At 38.7% G+C, this 16,641-nt stretch overlaps 1 protein-coding gene across 1 annotated transcript in view; it reads left to right on the top strand.

The window, feature by feature from the left end:
- The window catches only part of adam19a (ADAM metallopeptidase domain 19a), a 75,669-nt gene that overhangs the window by 10,048 nt on the left and 48,980 nt on the right, over positions 1-16,641 (top strand). Inside the window, exons 3-4 of the mRNA XM_047818738.1 lie at positions 456-544; positions 15,377-15,453. Coding sequence (XP_047674694.1) covers positions 456-544; positions 15,377-15,453 — 166 coding nt within the window. The remainder of the gene's footprint in view (positions 1-455; positions 545-15,376; positions 15,454-16,641) is intronic.

Here is a 16,641-nt window from a genome sequence, read left to right as displayed (position 1 = left end):
TATTCAGAAAGGCTTGTAAAGAATACTGAATGTTTTGGTCTTAGCTGTTGTGTTTACTGCACAAGACGGCACAAGTGGAAAGACAATTATAAGATGATTTATAATTTCCATACTTCCCTTAATTGTCCATGATTAATGGAAGGCAATTTTTTGACCCGTCGTCTACATTACGTTTCATTTCAGAGCTGATGAGAGTCTAAGTTAATTAAGATTTTTAATGAGCAGTACAGATGAATCTGTGCCTGACAGTAAGTTATACAGTGAGTCTATTAGCCCACTGCCCGTCTATATGCCACAAAGATGTTTTCAAAGTAGTTTAATAATTAGAACACTGTTTTTATTATCGTTTAAAGTTTAGCATGCTAAATGGCTTGTGAAAAGAGAGAAGAGCATCTGAAGATTCACATGAAGATTCTAGTGGGTTAAAGAAAAAAAAATCTTGGCTTTTGTTTCAGCATGGAAGGACAGAGGACAGAAAGTGACGGCTCACTGGATCCCCAACAACACGGTACACAGGACACAAGACACAGCAGCCAATTCACAGGTAAGCCTGTCTATTTTTGTTTGACTACATTTGTTCAATTCTAAAAACAAGACAAATATGGGCAGCCAAGTGGTGCAAGAGAAATGTGTCATTCCCATCATCTATAGACAGAAGACCAAGACAGTTAAATTTACCATGTTTTTAGGATTGTACACACTGACCAATCGTGGGTATAGGTAAACGTACGTATGCAGAAGACAGATGTTAACACTTGATGCAGTTGCTGGCTTCTCATATCTCAGAAGATATACATGCCAGCTTTCATCCTCTCTTTCATCCAGTAGATGTTATGTGATAGGCGTGCCAAATTGGGAACAAATGGAGGTTTGAAACGATAAAAAGTATGTTTATTCTCAACCCGTCTTGGATGTTTAATTGCAGTTGTCCAAGCAGCCAAATAAATACAACCTTATTCTCTTCTTGCAGTAGAGCCATTGTTCTTTAGTTGCTGCACTTTTGTTGTTTTTTTGTTGTTGTTTTAACCTGTTTTTTTCCCCCTCCAAAAAAAAGTATAATGTGATTATGGTTTCCTGTAAGCAATACGTTTACTACACAAAAGGAAGTCACAGGTTTCGGTTTCCGGATGAGAAATGACAATTTGCAGACTATTCTTCGCCTTTTATGAATAAATATAAAACTACACACACACACATACGCGCACACACATCTCTTTGGATGTGTGGATAAATAATTCTATCATTTCTGGCATGTCGCCACAGCCTCCCCTTCTTTCATTGACATATTCACTTGTATTGATTTGCTGACCTTTGGGTACTTCAAACCTATTCGTGCTGATTTGGAGCTCTGGACAATGTGGAAATGTCAAACTAACCAAGACACTGAATGACAAAATGAGGCAATGTATATAAAATACACGTAACACTCATCTGTGTAAATGCACATCACTGATTATGATAAACATGACATTTCTTCTAAGAAGAGAAGGAGGTCAGTCCATGACTGTGCATCTGTTCACTTCTGTGTGAGGGGTTTGGGGGATGGTTGTGTAGTGTGCACTTTCCTGCATTTGGGCTCGGTATGTGCCATTTGCTACACTGGTCTGATAGTATGTGCTAAAAGAAATAGCTGAATAGCTGAGTGATGTGATGTGAAATTTGTGCTTTTTAACCTTTCAAAGAAATCACTCATAAACAGTTGTTTGCTTTGTAACTGCAAGTCCAGATCAAGGTTTGCTGAAGGTAACTGCAAGTCCGCCTTCATTTGCAGATTGTAATCTAAGGGAGATTACAGCAGTGTAGTGTAGGTCAGGATGCACACTGAGGAGAAAGATGTCAGCCTTTATACTAGCAGCTGTGTGAAACGGGTGAATTAGGTAATAGAGACGAATTGGCAATTGCTAAAGTAAAAAAATAAAATAAAAAATACAGCACATAAATTGTTTGTTCTTTCCTGACAGAAAGAACATTGTTTTGCTTTGTTTCTTATGCAGCACATGAACACATAGACATACTTGGAAACAAATCTTATCGGATAACGCACTGTGCTAATTTCACACAGGTTTTAAAGCATTTAAGTGATATTAGTGGTATTACGATTAGTTGAAATTAAAATCATTTTGTCATGCTGACTATTTTTCATCTGGTCAACAGAGTTAACTGAGCCAAAACCGAACAACTGGTCAGTGTTAATTCGAGTATTTTTCCTATTTGGGTTAACAACGTTATTGGAATGAAGATGACACTTTAATTGTCATCACTGTAACCATTCCAGTTGTAACTTAATTCTATGTCAGCTCTGCTTTTAGAAATATCCTATTTTGCTTGTTCTCCTCATGTGCGATGCTTGCAGGAGTTTCCTCTTCTGCCAGAAGGTGGATTGGCTATGTTAAAATTGCTATAGGTGTGAGTGTGTGAATTCGTGCCTGCATGATGCCCTGAGATGGACTGATGTTCAATGTGCAGTGTATTTTACTGCCTTGGGTCCAGTGGTTCTGGGACAAATAGGCTTTAGATTCTCAAAATAGTGCTGAGGAGGACTTCACTAAAAGCAGCATCACGTAATGTGTCTGTCCATTGCTTTATATGCATATGAAATATAATTTTAAAGTGTAGTTAAGTCATTCTACAAAAAAAGTATGTCAACAACATTAAAGCAGTGCTACAGAGATATGCCCATATCCAGAGCGACTTACATTATCTCATTTTTATCTCATTTATCTCGTTCTCCTTTATGTAACTAACTTCAGTACAGTCTAACAATATTATTGGAGCCTTTGCATGTCTTAGCCTTTGTAAGAAATCACTTCAAACACACTGACTTGAAACCTGGAAAAAGAGAAGTGCCAGGCATGCCACTGTTGCTGTCAAGTGTAACGCTGAATAACTAATGTGTGTGTGGTTTTGATGAAAAAAGGCCAAACAGATAATGTAGTGTCATTATCCCACCTAAACGCACCGCATAAAGGAAAGGAGTGAATTCATTAGCATTCATTTGGAGGAATGTAGGAAACATGTCCAGGTTTTGTTTGTGTCTGAATTTAATGTCAGAGAAAGCTGACTTTTTAGTTGCCAGTAACTGTGAATCTGTGAAAATTGTGCTCCAAGCAGCCAACAACAAGGAGGATTAGAAAATATACACACACCGTGCACTATTCAAAGTGCAGTTATGTAGCAGCACCCATGCATTAAATCATGCAGATACAGGTCTGATCTCTGTGACTGTGACTGTGGCATGGTTGTTGGTGCGAGATGGGCAGGTTTGAGTATGTGCTGTTGAATAACTGTTGATCTTCTGGGATTTTCACACTCAACGTTCGTCGAGTTTACACAGAATGGTGTGGAAAAACAAAACACATCCTGTGTGCTCGGAATCTGCAGGCCGAAAAGAAGAAAAATGATCAGACTGGTTTGAGCTGACAGGAAGTCTGTAGTAACTTAAAAAAAGCAGTCTTTACAGCCTTGCTCAGCAGAAAAGCATCTCTAATCTTCAGTTGTCCAGATAGAAGAGCACTTTGAGAGGATCTTGTCCATCTCAGATATCCACAGTGAATAGTTTGTAACTTTTTAAAAAAAATGTTTTAACTAACTGAATTTTCATTTGTGTTCATTTAAGTCAGTAAAAAAGCCAGTTCTACATTTTAAATTGGTGCCACATTTCCTGTAAACTGTAATCATCTGTCTTTGTTCATCTTTTGTCCTTCCTTTTCTCTCTGCCTATAATATCCTCTCTCATGCTTCCTTTCATTCTGGTCCCCTTTCTTTCCCTCTGTTAAAAAGTTGTGCCTCGCACAAACACACACACACGTACATGCACACGTATAATAAGAGAGTCTGGACTGTTGGCCGGACTTGTTGCTGTTCTGCCTATGAGGTAATGAGTCACGGAGCTGTTTGGAGTGGAACTGAATGCATGTCAGGCGGATGTAATTTTACAGACACATACACACACACACACAACAAACACACACACACACACACACACACACACACACACACACACACACACACACACACACACACACACACACACACACACACTCCATGGGAATACAGGCTAGGGAGCAGGCTATCTGCCAGACTACTCAGAAACAGAGAAGATGGTTTGGATGAACAGAACGAAGAGACCTCCCGCTTGCTTGCTTTTCTATGGGCACTGGAGTTAGAACTGAGTTTTCTACTTTTCCGAAGCATTTAAGGTTACACTACCTTGTACTCTGTGGCATGGTTTCATTTATAGGTAGAGATTTTACCAGAAGATCAGATTTGCTTGGAGCAATGTTTATAACGGACATTGCTTTTCAAAGTTTTTTTATTTCCATCCAAGTTCCTGTGCCTGAAAATAGTATATTGCAAGAAATGTTTGATGGAAAAGGTCAAAAATCTAATAAAATATCCTGTCAGCTGGGTATAAATGGGTTAGCAGGGCAAGGAAAAAATATCAGTATAAGGTTTCGTTTTTGGCATCCACATCAGACTTTGTTGGTAATTGTTTGTTGGTAACAATATATATTTGGGATTTTTGTGGAACGGCACCACGGTAACTGTGAATCTGTAAATAAACAACGGATTAGAAAGTATATATCATGTTTAGCATCAGGTATCATCTTTAAAATGATACTGCTAGTTGGTGGTTAAATAGTTTAACTGCTAGTTTAACTACTTTTACAACTGTTGGCTTTTCCTGAGGGACAATTTTTTTCAACCACATCAAATTATTTACTGTTTTTTTTTTTCGTGTAATCAAACATAACAGCACCTAGAAAAAAAATGCTTCTAGGAAAAAAAAACTGAATTATATGATGAAGCGAGACTGTGGCTGATTTCTTTATAGGCCAGACTTTATATCCATGCAGATTGTCTGTGACGGTCAGACCATTCAGATCAACCCACGATGTTTTGTTTACATCTGGGGCTGATGTTTTTCAGCATGCTTCACTGACACATCTGTAATATGTCATCAGCAGTGATTGAGAAGGTGCATGTGAAATAAACTCATGGATGTAATAAAGGCAAACTCGGTGGATTATTTACCTTATCATTCCTTTTGTCCCTGAAATGCTTCAGAGGTGAAACTAAGCATAAATAACCGACACATATCTGACATTGTCCAATAAAAGTTAAAAAACAAAAAAGGGCATAAATTTGAGACTTTCCTGTTTATGACAGCTTGAACCCATTTTCTGAAGGTCCTAGAGCAGGAGTGTCAAACTCAAATTCACAGTGGGCCAAAATATAAAACTGAGATAAAGTCACGGGCCAAACTGAATATTTATTGAAAAATTACCTGCAACTGATTTGTAATGTTCAACCTTTTTCATATGGACACAAACTTTAGTTTTGCTTAAACACAGCGTTTGGAACAACCAGAGCTTGATATTACAAACACATAAGAAATTAAATTCGAAATAAAAGACACATCAGTGGTGTTCATGTCACAAACTTTGACATACACTTTTTGACAAACTCTCCCTCATTAAAGGGCAGATTTTGCAATCTCTGCTGCCACAATAAAGCTTTACAGCAGCTTCACTTTTTTATTTAGCTTTCATGAACATAGTCTGCCAGGAAACCAGACTTTTTTTCATCTCCTCCGCCTTCTGGAGCTTCTGCTTTACGTCCAGGTCCTTATACTTCTCATAATGTTTGGTTTCATAGTGTCTTCTTATGTTATATTCTTTGGTTACAGACACGTTAGCACCGTTAGCACACAAGACAAACAGGTCTGTCCTTTATATTTGTGAGCAGATAATCTGCCTCCCACCTGGCTTGAAAGCTCCTATTGTCCATATTTCGTTTGGCCATTTTTGTGGAGGGTGGAATCAACTTGCCCGATGTGACTGTAACATGGTTGTCAACAGAGAATGAGGGGCGCTTGCTGTTTGTGACTACGCGTCAATACAGTTGCCAAGGCATTCTGGGATTTGTAGTATTAGCGGAGCATGCGGCTAGCCAGCTGTAATGTACATTTGATATGATCTCGCGGGCCAAATATAATTACACCGCGGGCCAGAGTTTGCCACCCCTGCAGTAGAGCATTAAGAATTGAAGGAAAGTTGTATAAGACAGTAGTGAGTCCAGCTCTGCTGTATGGGTTAGAGACTGTAGCAGTGAGGAAAAGACATGAGGCAGAGATGGAGTTAGCAGAGATGAGGATGTTGAGGTTCTCTTTAGGTGTGATGAGGATGGACAGGATTAGGAACGAGCACATCAGAGGGACAGCTCTCAGGTTGGCTGTTTTGGGGACAAGGTCAGAGAGGATAGATTAAGATGGTGTGGACATGTGCAGATGAGGGAGATGGTTATATTGGTAGAAGGATGTTGGAGATGGAGTTGCTAGGTAAGAGGTCAAGAGGAAGGCCAAAGATGTGTTAAGTGAGGACATAAAGTTAATCGGTGCTGAGGATAGAGTTAGGTGGAAACAGAACCCAGTAGAGTAATACAGACTTGATTCCAATTTAAAACTGTCTCTCTGCCTTTGTATGTTTGTAATAGTTTACTCCTATTCTATATACCGAATAGCCAATTTGTCTTGGGTTGTACATTGATCATTTTTAGCCCTGATTTCTGTGTCTTGTCTGTAAGCACAGCTTTGCAACTCAAAGCATTTATTTAAAATGGATATGTAGCTCTTGTGACAAATGAAACTTAAAACACGAAAATCGTCCTATTATGCCTTCACAGAGACTCTGTGCGATTTTAGGGATTGAATTATACTTTATTTTTTCGATTTGTATGGGAAATAAGTGGTACTGAATTTGTCATTTATGGAAGTGGGATTTTCAGTTCAGTGCATTTTGAGCTCACCTGAGCTCGGTGTTTCACTTTTCGCAGACCTTATTTCACTCGTAGTAGACACAGCTATTCAGAGGTATTCATGTAGGGATGTGATTTCCCTAAACAGAGCTGATGAGCTGATGCATCTGTTTTTCAGTTTAATTTGTCAAATTGAAATTAAATTCAGTTGTATAAAATTAGATGTAGATGTTGCTTATGTCCTATGATGAAATAAAGTGGAAACTGAAAAGGTAGACTCATTTCCTTGCATTGATTTTGTTCCACCATCCCTGTACACCAAAATATCATCATACATCAAAGAACATCATTAGTGTACTGAAGTACAATATCGTATATCAAAACTTGGCATGATTGCATTCATATGGAATTATTGGGTGCCTGTGGACACAGAATGATAAAGATCAGCACATTATAACAGTTCGTGTTTTCTTTATCTAATCGATAGAATGAACATTTAACTCCAATAATTGAAAAGCTGGCAAGTTTGCGCTCTTACGCTCAGATGGCATTAGAGCTGCTTGTTATACGAAACAGCTTCACTTCTTTTTCTTAATAATTCCCTAAAAAATGCTGACCAGGGGACAAAAAAAAACATGAGGGAGAAGGAGATGAAGTAATGAAGAAAAGGAAAGAAAGTACAAGGAGAAAATATGGGGAAGAGAGGGAACGCTATCAGTGCACTTTTTCACCCCGCTGGTTTTAAGTCATCTGAGGAAGGACTCTGATCATATATAGGCATTATTGCAGACTGTACTGAGAGTGCTTTTCAACCAAAGTGAGAGAGCAGATGAGAAAGTGAGCAGAAGGTTACAAGGGAGGGTCCAAGGAACAAACATAAGCACTTTTGACACCAGCAATCCCATAAAGAATTACATTTCACATCCTAAGTCCCCCACTCCTCTTCTCCACAGTCGTCTAATTCCCCCACCTCCTTTACTCTTCTCCCATCTCTTTTTCTCTATATATGGCTGTCTTTGTTGTTTCCTTCCTCATTCCTCTGTCTCCTTTTCAATTTTCTCCATCTCGGTATGTTTTCCTTTCTTGTCCAACCTTGGAATTTGTTACTCTTTGTGAGCTATCCAGGACATTTTATTCAGAGTAGGTGATACTTGGCTTACGACTGAAGTTGCACCACATAAACTCTGACGTTTAGAGCAGCTCTGTTTAGGCTCCTCTGGACAAGTAATGAAGAATAAAGACACTTTTATTTTCCCACTAATAGTAAGTGTTGATTTCTTTGAGATATATATGTGTGTGTGTGTGTGTGTGTGTGTGTGTGTGTGTGTGTGTGTGTGTGTGTGTGTGTGTGTGTGTGTGTGTGTGTGTGTTTGGATCAGACAAATTTAAAGAAATGTTCTCCAGACATTGGGGTTGGAAAACAGGCAAGCCATTGTGAATGAGTTCATGTGTTGGGGATGAAAATTATAGGCAAGTTCTTACCAGAACCGTTCAGTGGTCATTATCTGTGATCATTAGTCAAAAATGAACCATCAACCGTTAAGTCTTAAATCATTCCATGTCCAAAATACATAACAAATGTTTTCAAGTCAACAAGTCTTGTTTGAGGGTGGGTGTTTTTTAAGAAACAAAAATCAAACAAAAAAAACTAGAAGCTAAGCTCATGGTCAAAAAAGGTTTGAATACATCCACTATATAGCTATAAAGACGTGACAGCTCCATCATCATAGTAAACAGAATGCACATTCATAATTATGCTCTCTTAGGCCTATTAGCTAACTGCATTTTAATTGTATACGTTTTTTTGGTTTTGAACATAAACTCATCCAAATTAGCTGGACCTAAGAGGTAAGTGCTCTTATAGGATATATTGTGTCTTACTCAATATTCACTCCCAGGATTTTTTATAACCTGCAATTGTAATGGACGTTATAAGTTATAAACTATATACTTAATAAGTTATAAACTATATATATATATATATATTTCTTATTTTATTTTATTTCATTTATTTATTTTTTTAACCAACATAAATGCTCAGAGGAGAGAACAGCTAGACTGGTTTGAGCTGACAAGGAAGTCTATAGTGAAACTATTCTTTTCAACTGTGGTGAACAGAAAAGCATCTTAGAACTTATCTTACAGCAAATGGAACCTTGAAGCTACAACAGATGCACACTCCTGTCAGCCAGGACCAGAAATCTGAGGCGACAGTGTACAAAGACTTGTAGAAACTTAACAGTTCATGAAAAATTGCATGGTCGTTTTGAATGTACAGCTCAGAAACTGCCTTCATGGATGATTCAATTCTGTACTGGTTACTGGAAAATAATCTATAATGTGATAGCATTGATTGAACAATTTCTTTATTGTTTAATAAAAGTGTGTGTTTAAATGTTTCTTTGAAAATTGCCCTTATTGTCCAAGCCAATAACATCATTGATAGGCCTTTTGCCTTGGCTGCACGGCCACTTAAATGCGAGACAGCTAATCTTATATAAAGTGATGAGCGAAGTGTAGCACCAAGGCCAGTGAATTCACTGCACTCCCACATGGAGGTTGATGGAGCTGACTGAACAAAATGATTCTTTATTCAGGGTTGTACAGTCAGCCAGGTTGAATGATTCACTTTGCTAAGGTTAGGATTTCTAAGGAGAAAAGTATAAGGTGACGTTGTTTTTAATATTTTGAATGAACCTAAATGCATTAGTCCTTATTTCTCAAGAGCATTTGCGTATATTATTATAATAGTAGTGTAAGTAAGATTCTCTCTGAGCTTGTAATCAAATGATTATAAATTCTGACACTGCCAGAGAGCTGCTACGGAGCCCTTGAACATGGCCCTTAATCCATAACTGCTCAGTATTGTACGGTTTAGATTGCATCATGTTTATATTGTATGTTTCCGATTGTAAACGAGTCTAGCAAAATGTAGCAAATAGTAAGTAAATATTGCAGATGAAAAGGTTGTTGGATGTATTTTCCATTCCTAGTGGGCAAAAAGCAAAGGTATTTCAAAGACCTGCAAATATTGACTCTGAGAAGACTGACAAGCTGTGATAAGACTTCAATTGCACTGATTTCAGAGTTGGCTTTTCTGTTGGGCCACAGGAATTCTGTGTGAGTAGGCTTTTGAAAAAGCATGAATGGAACCCAGACTTCTGGAAATGTTTTAATACGTTAAAGGGAGTGTTTTTCAGTCTCACTGTGTGTGTGTGTGTGTGTGTGTGTGTGTGTGTGTGTGTGTGTGTGTGTGTGTGTGTGTGTGTGTGTGTGTGTGTGTGTGTGTGTGTGTGTGTGTCTGTGTGTGTGCGTGCGCTCTGACAACCGTCACTCTCGTTTGAGAGTTTTAGTATGACTTATCTCAACATTTGCGAGAGTTACCAAAGAATGCCCCGTGCAAATCCCCCCCCCCCCCATGTTCTTTGTAATTACGCACTGAAAAGTTATTTGTATATACGTTTCTAAACCAAGTGATACCCCAATCAGTAAGCGGAAGCAGTATACGAGGAAGCACAGAGGTGAAGAAGGAAAATTAGCTAGTGAGGTCTAATAGAACTTTTATAACTTCTATAGCAACACAGATCCGAGCCTTACTTTGGAGACTGGTGATAACTGGGGCTTCATTTTTCAATGTCTTTTGAAAACATGGGCTTTTGCTGCTTCTCTCCACTTTAAGATTCTCACTGGAGACAGCAGCAGACAAAGTATGAATGATGGTCGTTCAGGTATGGCTGAAAGTCCTCGGGTGTCTGTGGTAAATATGATCTGGGACTATCAGAGACAGAAAATGGCAGACAGGTCATATTAACCTTCTTTATCCCATGGGATATTGTGTCTCATCAGGCTTCCAGTTGGCCTGTTTAAAAGCACATTTGAACAAAATGTCGAGTTTTGCTTGGAATCTGTCCACAAATTATTGACTTTTTTCATTGTAGGATAAGAAAAGTGTGCACAGGCTTATGAGAACAAACCCAAACATGGTTATGTAAATTAAAGTGAGGAGAAATTAGAATTCTCTGGATATGAGCTTAATGTAATTGGGTGCTTTGTTGATATTTATAAATTATCTGTTGACTAGGTGTAACTGTTCCTAATCAAACTGGTGCCAAACTAATTATTCCACTCAAAAGAAAAATCTCCCGCAATTGTACAAACATTGTAAAGGTGGCTGGGTTTATGGTTATGATTCTGAGCTTGGGTTACTGTCTGTGTAGAGTTTTGCATGTTCTCTCCACGTCCACATGGGTTTCTCCCAAGCTCAGAATCATGTGGTTTCATGTGGTCATGTGGTTTCCTTCCATTTCTGCAAAAAAAACCCAAAAAACTACCTACTTTAATTTGCCACTTGTTGGAAATCTAGCATTCAGACCACATAGATATAAGCATTCATCCTTCCTCATTTATAAGTCAGTTACAACTACAGTACATGAATGCTTTACAGGAAGCATAAGTTGATTTATTCTTTATTATTCACATTTCACATTTACACCCTCAACTAGCTTTATTTCTTCAAAACATCCTCTAACTAAATTCAAATAGATTGTTTTCAGGTCACATTATAACATGAACCATGTATAAGTTATGCATGAACTTTTCCAATGTTGTAACTACAGTAAGTCTTGGCTATGCAGTGTATCTTCTTTCACTCTCTCTTGTTTGCTGTGAGAGCTCCAGCTGGGTTGACGTGGGAGAATGCTGTCATAGGCACCCAGCAGGGTGCAGTTTTTCAGCCTGGCATGGATGCTCTGCAGCCCAGTGGGAGCTCTAAGACGGTGGCCACCTCGCGCTATGTACCAGACTCCCCGAGTCTGAGCTCCTCATTCATTTGTCATTCAGACATAATCATGTCAGGAGAGAACAGACTCGGTCCACTCACATAAATATTTATCCCAGAGCAGTAGAGAATATTAGGCCATATCAGTCAGTGTGCATCACGTGGCAGCACTGTGTGTTGCGAGGGCTTGAGAAAATGAGTTTTCTCCAATTCTTGTTTTAATGGATTAAAATGGATTTGTGCTGGAAACAGAACAAATGTGATACTACAATAAATAGTCCATCTCTATTGCAAATATTAGGAAACTCATGTGTTTAGGACATGTCTGTATAAAACAAATTTAATGATCGTTAATAAAAAAAAATATCCCTTGCAGCATGCATGTTGGAAATAAAATAAATTATATTTTAAAATGAAATCCTAAATTTTTTGGTATAAAAATATATTAATATAAAAAATTATTTGAACGTATGTCAGATCGTATACATTTGTTCATTAAAATGTCATCAGCATCTTTAACTGGTTTGTAAATTTCTGGCATGAGGCAACAGTCCGGTTTTGGCTAAAATTTTCTGGTATTTAGTGAAATTTTATGCGTTTAGTCTGTACAGGAGCCACTACCATTGTCAGGACTCAGCCCGGACTTTGGCCACGTGCATGTGTTTATGTTCTTCGTCACGTGTCTGCCCCACCCTTGTCTGCTCCTCCCGTTTCCACACACCTGTTTCCCATTGTGATTACCCTGTTTATTTAACTGTGCCGCGTCGCTTCACATCCGGTTTCCGTGGAGGACGCCGGTCCACTTCCTGTCCGCGGGGGGTGTTGCAGGCCCGTATGTTTAGCCCTAGGTGGATTTTGTTTATTTATTTATTTTGTTTGTCCCATGGTGGAGGACTTTTCCTGCCCTCCCCCCTCCTGCTGTTCTGGACTCGTGCAGGGGTTCGCGCTCAGCCTTTCAGCTTGGTGGTGGACGTCGCTCGGCCCTTCAGCTCGGCTGTGGACGTCGTTCGGCCCTCTTTGGCTGCGCCGCCGTGTGCCTCGCTCCCACCACCTGTCTCGCCGTGTGCCTCGCCCCCCTGTCAGGACTCAGCCCGGACGTTGGCCACGTGCATGTGTTTATGTTCTTCGTCACGTGTCTGCCCCGCCCTTGTCTGCTCCTAACGTTTCCACGCACCTGTTTCCCATTGTGATTACCCTGTTTATTTAACTGTGCCACGTTGCCTTGTGCAGTGCGGAATCCACTGTTGTCTTGTCTTGTCTTTAGTCCGTGTCATGTTTAGTGTTCTTTTGTTATTAAATCCTGTTTATTTCACCATCCTGCGTTTGGGTCTGGTTTATCCCTCGTTCGTGACAACCAACATGGATAATGGCTCTTTTTGCCAAAAATGCAGATGGTGTTTGTGGCCAAATTGTGTGATTATTTTGAATATTCATTATGGATGCAGTTTGCAGCATGTATCTGAGGGGGAAAAAAGTTCTAATAAAAAGTTTCATATGAGATTTGATTTTATTAGAGAAAAATAGAGTACTGTCTGTAATTGCTTATGATTTTCTATAATATTGTTCTATAAATATCATTTTTGAAAGGTGCCAATATTTCTGGAGTTGACTTCTACATGAAAGAATATTGCATTGTAGTCTCCTGCTCTCCTTTCCAAATTTCTCTTTATCCTTAATACCCTCTCACAATCTCCGTCTCACATATCAGCCTTCACCTCTGCCGTTCCACCCCCCCCCCCCCCCACTCTCTTTCCATCTTCAGCGAGGCTCTCAGATTCACTAAGTGTTTGCATGCTTAAGGAAAGGGCTTCTCTCTCTCCATTTCAACCTTTTTCTTCAGCCGGCAAGCTGCAAATTGCTCTCGAGGCCTCTTCATCTCCTCTCCTCTTATCCCACACAGCCATGCTCTTCATTCAGTAATATTCTCGCTTAGATCTAAATGTACAGACGTGCATTTGCTGCGCATTAAACTGACATTAATTTTGTTTCTCAATATTAATCATTGGGCCAAGGACTGATCAAAGTTCTCGTAGTTATGTAGCCAGTGAAAAATTAATGAATCTGACTCAAAATTAAATGTGAAATTACGTGAATATCTTTGATATAGGCGGCTACAAGCACCACAGACATGAACATACCGTGAATACCCGACATACTAGATGTCCATAAAAACGTGTACAGACTCATCCTTGTTTCCTCACAGCTCCATTATATCTAAATGTCTATACCGAGCCTGTTTATAGAACGTTCTGGGCATTTTGCTTGTTGCTGGCCCGAGAGCATTTTTCTCCACCACTGTTGTATCTCACTTTAGACTGGAAGGCTGGAGGGGGAACAGGGGAGGGGGAGGCTTGTCTATTGATGGTGGGTTTTTGGAAAACGGATACATGTTTGATGAAAACGCTCAGCCTCCTACTCAAAGGCACTCTTTTTTATCAGCTAGCACAGCTAACCACATGCAGTGCATATAGAGCAAACAGGAGCAAAAAGCTAGCCGCTAGGGCTCATGTGTTGGCTACAGCCCCATGCTTTTCTTTTCATAATGTCTGAGCTTAAGTGTTTTGCTGGCACTAAAAGAAACGCATTTTAGCCTGGAAAGGGACACTTTTGTTTTGTTCTGGATGACTTAGTTAACACATCATTCTCTTTGTGGATTTTGAGTACTCTGGATCTGCACATCACTGCTGCCAACATGTCTTAGTTCAGAGCAGGTGGAGACCAGCGAGTATTATTAAAGTGCATTGAAAATTACATCATTGGAGCATATTTAGTTGCTCCCTTTATAGTGTAAATGTTAACTGGAATACAATATTATCTATGGAATCAAAACAATTATTCCAACAGGAATATTGTTGTATCTGCTTTCAGATGTACATAACATCCAACAGCATGTGTATTGCACTAAAATCGCAAACAACTTCATACAATTGCACTTTATTCATAATTGACAGGCCGTTCTGCTACCCATCCATATTCCTCTTCACTCATAAATATATTTCTAGTATATATTTCTATACATTTCATCCAAGAGCTACTTCACAGAAAATGAGTTATAATGTGCATATTATATTATATTATATTATATTATATTATATTATATTATATTATATTATATTATATTGTATTATATTATATTATATTATCATGTTATAGTAACAGCTAATTCACAGGCATTGCTTGGTGGACCTGATTTTGGAAGGAGTCTCTAGTGTTACCACTTTGTAGTAGTCGGACATAAAGCTCTTCTTCCAACCCGAGGAGTTACAGATGAGGAAGCGACTTTTAATTGTTGTCACAACAAGGAAAATATCAGGAACTAACTAGGTTCATGGATGTTTCACAGAGTTAATTGTATTTATGTATCGATAAAAAGTAATTAATTAATATATAATTATGTAAACTAGAACTTTTGTGAATCTTTTTTCAGCCATTAACAGTCAAGTTTTTCCCCTCTATACAGTCAAAGCCAGTTCCAAACATGTCTCGTCCTTAATGCACATCCGAATGAATGAGTCTGTCAACGCTTTTAGAACTTATTGAGCCACGCACATTATTATAGGCTTCACATACATAATGTGTACTGTATCTGCTCATCCCTTGGCTGTTGACTCTTGACCAAATCACTGTCTGGGTCAGCAGCTTCTTGAATAATGAGAAACATCGAATAACTGTAGCACAACACAATACAGCCGTTTCCGATAAATAAAGACTGAAGCTACTGTGAAGATAATGTGACAGCTTGTACTGTAAAGTGACAAACATCATTCCATCATGCATGATGTTGAATCTGTTATGAATGTTAACACAAAACCAATGTATGTCCCTCACCGTGTCTGCGTGCAGGATCCGTTTCCAGAGAGAGGACAGATTCTTGTCTCAGCAGCAGATCTGGAGCTGATTCTAGATGTGGAACGTAATCAGTAAGTTTTTCTTTCGGCTTGACTTCCTGCCGTGTGGTCGTTTCTGTCACTGTTAAGTTCTTTAAGTTCATCGGTTCACTTTGAACTTATGTTTATACTAATGCATGTTTATATTAATAGTCATTTTATACTAGAAGGAGTCTCCAGTGTTAACACTTTATGTCCATCAGAGATAAAGCTGTCCTTTAAACACACAAAAGTCTTCACGACAGATATGTTATTAATGAAGTGAATGTATTGCTATTATAACAATTATTATTGCTGTTATAACAAGAAAAATGCATTGAACTAAAATTCAATGCAGTTCCTGTTAAATGTAACTCTAATGGGATAAATTTGTCATTCGTTCATTTTTAAATAATGTTTACTTCATGAATTGTCTGTTTTCTTTACCTGAATGCAGAATCGTGTTTTATTCTTTATATAATGCTGACAAAGCTTTACAGACATAACAGAACACGCTGTGCTCAACTGAATAAGGGTCTTTTAGTCTATTAGGCTAAAGAGTTTCAGTGATCAACAGACAGATAACCTACTCCTTGTCCAGGAGAGTTTGGCTCATTCATCATCTGTTACTATGCCACCAGCATTTGATTAAATGATGCCTTTATTACTAAGGATTGATATATCATTGTATCTTAATATATTATTTAAGAAGACAGTAGAAGTATATGTAATTGCTTATGGTATTATGAGGACCTAGAAATAATGTGGTTTCATAAAAACGCATGTTGGTGAAGCCTTGCTCCTAATAGATGTTTAAAAAGTGGAAGCTGGTGTAGTTTGTGCGCTTTTAATCTGGTTCCGGGAAAGTGGTCTGGACAGAGAAGTGAATGCGTTGGACATTAGACAGGCTGTTAAACAACTGCTGTTCTGTTGGGGGAAGGAAAACAGGCTATGTAGCTCCATCACAGTCTGATTGAATGGCCAAATGCTGACACACAGACCATAGAGTTTAGTAAGAATGGGACTGCAGGGAATATTCGACACAGAATTGTGTTTCTGCTCTTGGTTCTCATTAGTGGCAGAGTTAATGTTTGTGTTAGTCTCTGTCATCCCTTGCGATTCCTCTCTGTTTTGCCTCTTATGGAATATCCAAAGCCTTTTTTGGACTTAGAAAGGCAAAGTATTTTCCCAAGCTGGTCAAAGTAAAAGAGGAAGATGTTAAAAAGAGGAGGGAGAGGACAA

The sequence above is a fragment of the Tachysurus fulvidraco genome, chromosome 1, assembly GCF_022655615.1.
Source record: "Tachysurus fulvidraco isolate hzauxx_2018 chromosome 1, HZAU_PFXX_2.0, whole genome shotgun sequence".
NCBI lineage: Eukaryota > Metazoa > Chordata > Actinopteri > Siluriformes > Bagridae > Tachysurus > Tachysurus fulvidraco.
Note: the sequence above shows the minus strand (reverse complement) of the source record. Positions and strands in the feature narration are given on the sequence as shown.